General features: G+C 40.6%; 1 protein-coding gene across 35 annotated transcripts in view; it reads right to left on the reverse strand.

Moving 5' to 3' along the window:
• Nucleotides 1-11,575, reverse strand: part of kcnma1a (potassium large conductance calcium-activated channel, subfamily M, alpha member 1a) — an 847,042-nt gene extending 835,467 nt beyond the window's left edge. For 34 of the 35 annotated variants that reach the window (XM_043678947.1, XM_043678946.1, XM_043678945.1 and 31 more), the window contains exon 1: nt 10,461-11,575. In XM_043678947.1, coding sequence (XP_043534882.1) covers nt 10,461-10,733 — 273 coding nt within the window. In that variant the 5' untranslated portion in view covers nt 10,734-11,575. The remainder of the gene's footprint in view (nt 1-10,460) is intronic. The other variant, XM_043678944.1, reaches the window with a different exon arrangement.
• Between the last annotated feature and the right edge of the window lie 361 nt (nt 11,576-11,936).

The raw sequence follows: 11,936 nt of genomic DNA on the forward strand, positions 1-11,936 counted from the left end.
ATGCAAGGACTGCACAAAATACTACATAGGACAAACAGGAAGACAGCTAACGATCCGTATCCATGAACACCAACTAGCCACGAAACGACATGACCAGCTATCCTTAGTAGCCACACACGCAGATTACAAGCAACATGAGTTCGACTGGGACAACACTACTATTATAGGACAAGCCAAACAGAGAACAGCCAGGGAATTCCTAGAGGCATGGCACTCATCCACAGATTCAATCAATAAGCACATTGACCTGGACCCAATAGACCGGCCACTGCAGCGGACAGCTGGAACTGACAACCGGAAGCGGCAGATACAAATCACTATAAATGCCGGAGGAAACATCACAGAAGCGCTTCAGAGGAGGCACCCAAGCACTGAGGATGTCACCGAGACAGGGGACGGAACGTCTGCAACACAAATTCCCAGCTTGGCGAACAGAACCACAACAATGAGCACCCAAGCTACAAATCTTCTCCCAAACTTTGAACACCTATTGAAATTGTTATTATTTAAATACTTTGATTTTATGGCAAATCAACCTTTTGCACTGAAAGGCATCAAACCAATTGACAGCATCTGTATTCATAACTTAACCCTTTAATACCTGTTAGCATTATACCATGCCAAAGCCCAATATTGCTTTTCTGATGCGTGGTACATGGATCTAATCACAAAACTCTACTTGTTAGCTGAATCAAAACATCACTTTCTTCCTTTTGTATTCCAAAGATAAAAGGACAATATTTACACTATTCTTTTCAATACATTTTTTGTCTTTCTCCTCTTTTTATCATTTCCAACGTCTACAGAGAATCAGTGGGATACTTAGAGCAGACTAGACACTCACAAACCAACTGCTGATAAACTCAGGAAGTGGGGTTGGGGGGCGGTGGGGGAAGGGGAAAGAGTGCAGGGAATGCAGGGTACAGACTTCAAAATGTTTGTTGTTAGCATTTAGACTGCAATGGAATGGACTTAATTAAAACCTGCTTGGAGATAACAACAGTTAGGATTACTGTACAGTCAAAACCAGTATCATACACTGGACATAAGCAATTCTATCTTAGTAAAATATCCCAGAGGCACTGGCAGTGTAGGCAATACTTAAGAAAACTTCTTTCACACCTCCCTCATGTCTGTTCAGTTGGATCAAGATCAATATATACTTCCAAGACTGGCTGTTTCTTTTTGCCCTTAAATTCTTCGAATTGAAACTTCTCTTTTACCATGTTAAAACAAAGCAAATAAAAATGTTGCTATTTGAATTTGAAAATAAACAACACTAGAGCAAAACTCTTTCATACACTTCAATGTTGTATCAATTTTAGGTGTTTTTCCCTAATGAAACAATTTGGTTGGTTAGAGAAAACTTTAAAATATTATTTGTTGTTAAAATAAATATACCCATTAGTAGTTTTGAAATGCTTTCATCGAATTGCTACCTTGGGGTGTTAAAGAGCAAGAGCTGAAATTGTTACTATCAACAGGAAGCACAAAAGCAAAGAAACTTCAAGAAGTGATTAGCAAAGAACAGAAACCATTTTAATTAAAGAGGCCTAAAGCTATCACAGAAAGAGACTCACGTGAAATGATGCACCTTTGAATGTTCATTTATAGTGCAAACCTAGGATATCATTTCCCTGTACTTCCAAGGAACAAAGCTTATTGTACATAACAGGCACTTCCAAAAACAGTTAACAAACATCTTATATTAATTGCTACTACTCCAGGGCTTCAAACAATTACAGTGCACTTCAATAATAGTACTACATAGGGAAAGTAGAGGAGTAGTGGTAATGTCACTGGACTAGTAATCCAGAGTTATGGGTTTGAATTTCATAATGGAAGATGACATTTGAATTTAGTTAATAAATGTGTTTTTTTTTTAAATGATCTAATGGTGACTATGGAACTACTATAGATTGTCCCAAAAAAAAACTCTTTCAGGAAAGAAATCTGCCATCTTTTCTTGGTTAGGTCTTCGTATGACTCCAGACCCACAGCAATGTAGTTGACTCTTTAGTGCCCTCTGAAATAACATAGTACGCTACAAGGATCAAGGGCACTAAAGGGATGGACAATAAATGCTAGCAATCCTTACATCCCATGGTTAGATTTAAAAAAAAAGAGATACAAAGACAGTCTGTAATCAGCATTCCTCACACTAGCATTCTGAATTAAATTTAAATCTTAAAACTTCCCAGACACACTATAAATGAATACTTGTATAAAATTTTGTTGAAACATTAATAGTTGATAAACTGCAAAAGTGAGGGTCAAACAGTCTATGAATACAAATTCATCACTGCCTTGGTACATTTACGCAGCTGGTACTTTTCATTCCTCAAAAATGATGAACTGCATTCTAAATACCTTTCACATCCTCAGGACGTCCTCAATTACCTCAGATCCAAGGAAATACTTCAGATATATTGTTACCTTTGAAACGTAGAGGGTGCACAGCAAGATCAATGTGAGACACACCAAATAATCTGGTTTTGGAGTGATAAATATTTTTTGAGAAACTAGAAAGACTGGTCTGCTCTTCTCTCAAAACTGCCATAGAATCTTTAATGCCAGGAGGATGACACTTTCAGTTAACATCTTATCCACCAGACATGTCCAACAGTGTAGCGCTGGAGAGTCAGACAAAAAAGAAACTTTAAAAATGACTTCACCATACAATAAGTGTAACTAGTAATCAGTTTCTTAGCATTTAGTGCACTTGTGCATCAAAAAATTAAATTTTAAAAGCAAAAATGGAAAAAAAATGGCAGCAATGACTACTGGTGATTAATTTAGTATGGAGGCATGATCAGCCTTCGATATAGTTATTTTAGACTAGCACAGAATACTGTGGAATTCCATTTATGCTGGATGTAATTTACCCTTAAAATTCCATTCTTTTCTCCACGGATTTAGTTGAATTGTGCTAGAAATACTAACATTGCCAGCCTCTTCTAACGTGTAGCCAGCCTATGTTTTTGCACACAGTCCCAGCAATGAACGTCTTGTCTTGTCTGATACTTAATAATAGTACTCCAAGTCTGAAGGTTCAAGTCTTAAAATTGGACACAGGATCACAAACTGTCTGATTCAGTACTATTACCAAGTGGCAGACAACATGTTCACTACTGGGACTCTGTGCAAAAACAGACTGGTTACATGCGAGAAGAGGCTGTCAATGTTAGTGCTGACTGCCAGTGTGATCTATGTCCTTGATTCATGGGTCTTCACACAAAAGGTGCAAGCCATATTATGGTATCTTTACAGCAGATTTATTAATAGTCTGTTGTTGATTCATAATGACCTCTACACTCCATGGACAGTGAACAAATCAAATAATCTAGCTACAGCACATTACATTGCGTGTATCAAAACATCATGATCCAATTTTTCTGTATTCACTTTGTAATACATTCCTGAGCAGCCATTTATCTATATACAAAACATTTGAAATTGCAGCATAAAAAAATTGATAACATTCTGTGTTTGAACTCATTTGACAAGAGTAACCAAAATGAAGTTACCATCAGACACATGAACAGACAAATGCCCGTTGGATACCTCCTCTTTCAGGTTGTATGCAGTACAACAGAGTTCTGCAATGCTCCTTCGTAACTACAGATCAATTTTTGAAATTCATACAAGAACCTAATGGTACCTAAAGGGCTAATGGTAAAATTCTTGGCAGTGTAATGAACAGAGAGATCTGTGTCCAGGTGCATAAATCCCTGAAAGTTGCCACCCAGATTGATAGGGCTGTTAAGGCAGCATATGGTGTGTTGGCGTTTATTGGTAGGGAGATTAAGTTTCGAAGCCACGAGGTAATGCTTCAGCTGTACAAGACACTGGTAAGGCCACAGCTGGAGTATTGTGTGTAGTTCTGGTCACTGCATTATAGGAAGTTTTGGAAAGGGTTCAGTGGAGATTTACTAGGATGTTGCCTGGTATGGAAGGAAGGTCTTACGAGGAAAGGCTGAGGGAACTGAAGCTGTTTTCGTTGGAGAGTAGAAGGTTGAGAAGTGACTTAATTGAGATATATAAGATAATCAGAGGGTTAGATAGGGTGGATGGTGAGAGTCTTTTTCCTTAGATGGTGAAGGCTAACATGAGGGGACATAGCTTTCCTTAGATGGTGAAGGCTAACATGAGGGGACATAGCTTTAAATTGAGGGGTGATAGGTTTAGGACAGATATTAGGGTGATTTCTTTACTTAGTAGTAGGGATGTGGAATGTCCTGCCTGCAACAGTAATAGACTCGCTGATGTTAAGGACATTTAAATGGACATATTGGACATAATGGTTAGATGAGCATCAGGTTGGGGCTGACAGTCGGCGAAGGTGAATGGATGTTCCTGTGTGTGTTAAAATGACTGAACTCTGCCTTTTTTTTTTTAAATTACAGCTTTTTAAAAAAGCCTGTGTTTTAGGAGAGAATAAGGTATTCAAAGCACCGCGATGCAGAGATGGCGTGCATTTGGGAGCTTTAACCTCCAAATGGGTCCATTGGGTGGGGGATGGAGGTGTTGTCAGAGGCTGTTCTACATTGTCTTCCCCCCTTTATTTATAATTTGGGATTTGTTTTAGGAGGGTTTGTACTGGAAGAAAAGTAATCTAACTTACCAGTTGGAGTGCGGGTTGATCTCCATGTGTTTTTGTTTAGGTGGGGATATCATCAGAGGCAGTTGCTACATCATCATCTCCCCCTTTATAATCTTGGGCATTTTGGGAAGGTCTGTAGTAGGGGAAAATAACCCAATTTCCCAGTTGGAGGGAGGGTTGACCTCCATGTGTGTTCCTTAGTTGGGGATATTATCAAAGGCTGTTCCTACATAGTCTCCCCATTCCCTCTCCCCTTATTTATAATCTGGGATTTACTTTAGGAGGGTTTGTACTGGAAGAGAAATAACCCAATTTCCCAGTTGGGAGCATGGGTTGACCTCCACGTGTGTTTCTCAGGCAGTGATATTACCAGAGGCTGTTGCTACATCATCTTCCCCCTTTGTATAATCTGGGATTTATTTTGGGAGGGTTTGTAGAGTCAGAGACTGATTAAATCATTGATTCACCAGCGAAACTTGCCAGCTAATGCAGTGATATTACCAGAGGCTGTTGCTACATCATCTTCCCCCTTTGTATAATCTGGGATTTATTTTGGGAGGGTTTGTAGAGTCATAGAAATGTACAGCACCGAAACATACCCTTCTGTCCAATTCATCCATGGCGACTAGACACCCTAACCTAATCTAGTCCCATTAGTGGGGGTTGGGATATAACCCAGTTTCCCAGTTGGTGAGAGGGTTGACCTCCACGTGTGTTCCTTAGGTGGGGATATTCTCAGAGGCTATTCTTGTATCATCCTCCCCTTTCTATAATCTGTGATTCAGGGACAAGTTGGCATAGACAAGTTGAACCGAAGGGTCTGTTTCCATGTTGTACATGTCTATGACTTATGAGATTAGTTTCGCAGGTCGGCACAACATCGAGGGCCGAACCGCCAGTACTGTGCTGTAACATTCTATGTTCTTACCAGAAATACAAATACATGCAATAAAGCAAAGAGATGAAACATCAGAGCACTAGAATGAGTGAAGAAACCAAGACATATTTAGTTATCAAGTTCCCTATAAAAACCTACCTATAATCGTCATTGCATGTCTTTGGTGTACTACATCAAAACTGTTTATAGGAAACCAACTTCCATTGTGGCTAAGATTAAAACTTGTACTTTAAAGGTGTTTCAGTGGCATGTTCAATAAAAATAACAGTCTCAAACTTGACAAAATATAACATTTTATTGGCAAGTCCAATTCTACACCTTACTGGCACCTCAAGAGCATGTTCCACCTTAAGTATTAACTCCAGGGTACAGTTTCAGCATCTGGTGCTTCATTCAAAATGGGCAGCCTGAACATGACAACCTACAGAAAATGTTAGGATTTCCTTGGCCAGTGCAATGGGTAATTGAAGGGAGGAATGGTCAGTCATTGCTTCCTGGTGAATTTCCCCTGCTCAGGCCAATTCACATTTTCTCCAGATTCCCTGTAGCATTACCATCTGTGCTCAGGAGCTCAGCACTGAGGCAAGGATTATGACGACATCGTCGTCTTAAAGGGTCAATCAGCATTCCAACTTAAAAACACATTTGCTAGAGTATATTAATTAAATGGGTGAAAGACTTCCTTGATGTTTCGTCTACATCAAGCAAAACCTTGGGGCTTTCGTGGTGCAGTGATAGTTTTCCTACCTCTGCAACGGTAGGTCTAGGTTCAAGTCCCACCTACCATGAAGGTATGTCATTACATGTATAAACAGACTGATTAAATCATTGATTCACCAGCGAAACTTGCCAGCTAATGCATGCAGATATTAGCAATATGTAACATGACTGAGGGCAGTTAATGTCAGGCAATGTGAGGTATTTAAATTTGACAGCCGTCACCTGCTCCACTGCCACCTGGAAATCATCAAGTCACAAGTGTAGCCAAGTACGAAACACTAAAGAAGGCATCGCAGTGCAGCCTGACTCTGTTCCCACATAAACTAACACAAAACATTAAACTTGTATCTTCCAGCAGGAAATTGGTGAATGGAGATCAGAAGCAGGAACCTGAATAGATTTACTTCTCTTCACTTCCATAACTCAGAGACTCTGCACCAGTCCACTGTCATCCTGGCTTAAAGCAGTTTCCCAGCAGAGTGAATATATGACTGATCTTTGTGAATGTCTCAAGAGCCCCATGGGCCTAGTGTTTACCCACTGATGCATCAATGGATTGAAGCTGCATAATGAATTATTAATATTGTAATTAGAGAAATGAGAAAATAACTTAAATCAGTCTTAAATTGTCAAGATAAATCATAGTTAAATAGTACTTTTGTCCCAGTGGGGAAGGAGCAAAATATTGTGGCTTGCAGTGACAGTTTAGGACACTGTACACCCTTATCTCAATGACTTCAATGGCCTTGTATAGGCTAACAATGCAAGTTTACACATTTTGCCAATGCTGGTTTTATTCATAAACAGGAGAAAGTGAGGACGGCAGATGCTAGAGCTCAGGGTTGAGCGTGTAGTGCTGGAAAAGCACAGCAGGTCAGGCATCCCAGGAGCAAGAGAATTGACATTTCAGGCATACGCCCTTCATCAGAATTTGCCTGCTCCTCAGATGCTGCCTGTACCTTTTCAGCACTGCACTCTTGACTTTCTTTGATAAAGTCATTGAGAAGACTGCATGAGAGCTACACTGACAAGTTAACACTGTCTGGATTGGTCATCAAGTCCATAACATGAATTCTTAAAGTTGTTCTGGGTATTAATTAACAGGAACCCCATCTTCAATGTTTAACTTTTCACAGTGGAATCATTAATAGATAAGTGAACCAAACAACTCTTTAAAAGAAGTTATTTGCAGTACGTTGGCCATTGCTTTAAATCAAATCCTGTTTGAAACAACCTGAGGTAAATTATGTACAAAGATTCTGAGCAAACAAAATTGGACACCTAGTCAGTCAGGAAAAGGAGAAAAATAGAAGGGTTGATTAAAAGTTTATTTAAAGAAATAGCAAAGAGGTTCTGGATGGGGATTTCATAACTTTGAGCCTACACAGCTGAAGGCAATGGTGGGACAAGATATGGCAGGAATGTAAAGAGACCAGAGTGCTGGGGAGTATAGATTTGGAGGAGTTGCAAAGATATGGAGAGATAAAAGGTTAACACACTAGATTTTCAACACTAACACTTGGAGTGGCATACTTTTTGCTTGCACTGAAAGCTACACACAGGACCTAGTTCTTTGTAGGCAGAAAGAACATTGCGCCAGTTTCAATCAATCAACAACAAAAAAAAAATCAGCAATTTACTGGTTTGTTTCTCAGGGCAATACCTCAACCAGACTCAAACTGCTTGGTTTAAAGGGTAAACAAAACCTGACAGGTAACTGTCAATCATGCATTGTCTATGGCAATACCTCTTCCAATTAGTTCACGTCAACCCAAGTAGCTCAGGTTCCACTTGCTGCAGAGACATGTCATAACATCTCTGAACGGGACTGACTGGGTCTTTTTAGTGGAAAGTTAAAAGCTGCTGATAAATTTAAGGCTTTTTTTTTGCTGGAGTCCATCAATGAACAAACCTATATACTGCTGAGAAATGACAGCTTTTCATTTTGTACTTCGGTCAATTTGCAAGAATATCAATTCAAGGGGGAAAACCTACATCTAGATATTTTCTCATCAAACTGTGCTTGTATGTAAACAAACACAATGACCAACTGTTATGTAAAGTGCCACACACAGCAAAGAGATGAACCAGTTAATATCACATAATTGTAGTTGGCAGTATCCAGGAAGGACACTGAATGCTCCCAGCTCTTTTACAAATACTAATATTTAAACATCACCCAAAACTGCTGAAGCAGGCAGCCCATATGCCTCACTTTAACATTTCACAAGCACAGTGCCTCTAATATTCAGCAAGACACCACACTACTATATAAAAATAATCAAAAGAACAAACTCTAGTCTTGGACTGGGGCTTGAACCCACAAACTATTGGGGAGATGCAATGAAACTGAAGAGGTGCAAGCAATTTTGCACAGTTAACATGCTCACTTTTGATGTCATGCATTGTTTTGTTTTTGAAGTGAAATACAAATGATGTGCTTTTCTGATGCCAAACATTGTGTTACAATTTAAAAATAAACACCTGACCAAGAAATATTGTGTATAAACTACAACAGAAGTAAAGCTCATTGAATGCAAAGTCCACTCCTTCAATATTCAAGCATGTTCAGCCTAAAATCTAACTACTTTGACTGTCATTAATAGATATGCCTCTGTTACTTCAGCTGCCAGATTATTCCAAATATATAGCTCTCTTCACAGGAAGAGACCATCTAGTATTCTTTCTAAATTTATTTTTTGCAAGTTTATTTTTAATAAACTGAGATACTCTTGACAGATTAGGCTCCAAATGAGGCCTTTGAAATGTTAAGGTGCTAACTTGTGTGGTACACCATTGCACGCGTTCAAACCTTAAATCACAAAACCAGGAGGAATTCTCCCAACTCCACCAGGCATGGTCAGTTTTGATGGAAGATCACCAACCTGAAACATGTTACAGACATGCTGCCTGGTGTGCTGAGTATTTCCAGCATTTCTTTGTTTTTATTTCAGATTCCCAGCATCTCCAGTATTTTGCATTTGTTTGGGCAGTGTTGGATTGCATATTCAGTTGCTCCATTCCATTCCCTATTAGTTAAAAGCCTGAACCAAGCAGTAAGTGGCTCAGGGACTAATTCAGTAAACCCATTGCTATCTGTTTCTCATTCTACCTGGTTGGATTTAAAAAATGCAGCTCATGCTTTCTAAGGCTGAACAAATGTACACCCCTGTGGATGAGGTCAATTTTTGATTGCTTCTATTGAAAGCAAAGCTGTTTTACGTTAAATTGCAATAACTGCTGGCAAAATCTTTGATCTGTACAAAATACTATAAGTGAATGATTTGGGGTGCAATCTCCACAAAGGAGAATTTAAATTGGGCTCACAGCTCAGTACATGGAGGAAGAGAGTACGCTTGCTCACAACCGAGTACTAAACTCATGGAAGGGACTGGCAAAGCAGGAGACTGGTGCTCCTATAAAGCTACAGTGTACCAATTCTATTTTATATCACAGGTGGCTGGTTTGATACTCTCTCAAACAGCATTAAGTCGCTCACAATAATGCTTTCTGGTTGTACTACAGGATAGTAGTCATATGCATTCAAAGAAACAAAAAATCTGATGCTCTCCATTTTTATTGAAAGGGTGCAAGGTGATCTAGAAGGGGAGCATGCATTGGGAGTTTTATAACCCAGAGACCTTCCACCCAGCAACTGTGACATTACTCTTAAGAGTAGGAAAGAGAGGAACATAGAAAGTTGATTAGAAATCGGGACCTATGCCCAAAATGCAACCTTCTTCCTTGAAATCGGTTTGATTAATCAATGCATTATTACACCTTGACAATCCTTAACATCAGAATACAACCATGATAGGAAATGACCCAAAAGTGCATTATTTCACCACCACCAGTAGATCCTTACTAAACTCCAAACCATTGAGGTGGAAATCGTGTGTAGAAATGAACATTTAGCAAATGTAAAACCCTGTGCATCAAGTCAATCATTTTAAAAGAGGCAGATACAATAATATTAAAGTGCAGTAAAGCAGCCCTCGGTTTTATTCACGACTCCTAGTGGATAACAGGAGAATTTTTATACCAATTTCTCCCTCAGAAACGTGAAGAGGAATAAGACAGCGTGCAACCTGTTCAATACAGAGGGGGGAAACAGCAGAATTTTAACAAAAAAAAACAGGTAATGAAAAGTTGTGAAGGAGGTGATGTTATAAAGGTAGGCGACCATCACCAAATCCCCACACACACACACAAAAAAAACCCAAATAAACAAATCTTTACCTTATTCTTGAGGCCACAGTGGCAGCAGACAGCCCAAAGGTAATGGACGGTCCTCCACAGGAGGATGATGAAGAGGCCGCCGAAGAAGGTGACCATGGACGAGGCGAGGAAGGCCCACCACATGCGCTGGTCATTGCTGTCGCAGATGGTCTCGGCGTCGATGGGGATGATGACGGGATCCATCTTCAGCAGGGCCGCGGAGTGCCGGCGGCTGGAGGTGGCGGTGAAGGAAGAGGAGGAGGACGAGGAGGAGGAGGCGTTTCCCAGGGCCATGGCTTTTAGCAGCGGGGGGAGAGGGAAAGGCCGCGGCGGCGGAGGAGGAGCAGGCCCGGAGCCGCCATGGCAACCGACAGCAGCTTTCTCCCTCACACACTCTCACTCACAGAGAGAGAGAGAGAGAGAAGCTTCTTCTCAACACTTCTCCTCACACAGTCTCCACAACAACTGACGCACGGACCAATTTAATAATCCCCAGAGCAAATTCCCATCAGTCAGGTTTATAATCCTGAGGGGAAGAGAAGGAGAAAAAAAAGAAAAATGATAGACTGTTTGTTTTCAAATGTCCCCCTCAGCCTTGAGCTGAGAAACCCAGTTGTTCTGAATCTTCCCCCTTCTCTCTTTCGAAGAGAGAGTTTTCGCAGGTCGCCTCCTTATACCTCTCCGCTGCTGCTGCTGCAGCAGGGGATTCCAGTCACATACATGCACACACAAAAATAGGTGGATTTCTGACTTTTCCTCAAGGGGAAGGTATTCTTGGGGAGGGGTGGGGGAGGTGAGGTTTGGGAAAGAAAAAGAAAGCGTCCTTCCAGAGCTAGGAGATGGACAGACACTGCTGCTTGGCTGCTGGGTTAGGTCCAACCACTCCCTCTCCCAGATCTGCTCACACTGGTTGCTGCTGACTGACTGAACACGAGTAGCAACTGATGCAGATCAACGCAGCTTCCCCCCACCCAAGCGCTCTCCTACTGATTGCATTAATCAGATTTTATCCCCAGCCCCTTCCATTTAATTCTATTTCCTGAACCTCTTCCCAACTAAATCTTTATGCAATTGCACTCCATCCCCTAGCCCCCTTGGAAAAATTGCCAGAGATGATTCTGGTTAAAATATTTCCCCCCGCCCCCTCCTCAATTCGATATGTTTGCGCTGCACATTTGCAGTTTCACCTTTCGCCTTGAAAGCGCATCTCCCTCAAATATCTCGGCCGACACTCCACCCCGCGAAGCTGTTTTTTTTTGTTGCAAACCGTAGGATGTCACCTTATTTCTATAACCACCTCCCCCCCAAAATAAATATTGTCGCGGATTTTGAGATTTTGAAAATGGAAAATTGGTGTTGAGACAAAAGCTGAACAGTTGTTTTCCTATCGGTTTCTTAATGATCGGTGATCAAAGGTAGTTATGATAAAGATCTATTTATTCATCGCTACACGTTAAAGGACAACCGATTTTGTAATATTCGACTGGCTGACATCTC

The sequence above is a fragment of the Chiloscyllium plagiosum genome, chromosome 38 (assembly GCF_004010195.1).
Source record: "Chiloscyllium plagiosum isolate BGI_BamShark_2017 chromosome 38, ASM401019v2, whole genome shotgun sequence".
In the NCBI taxonomy this organism is placed as follows: domain Eukaryota; kingdom Metazoa; phylum Chordata; class Chondrichthyes; order Orectolobiformes; family Hemiscylliidae; genus Chiloscyllium; species Chiloscyllium plagiosum.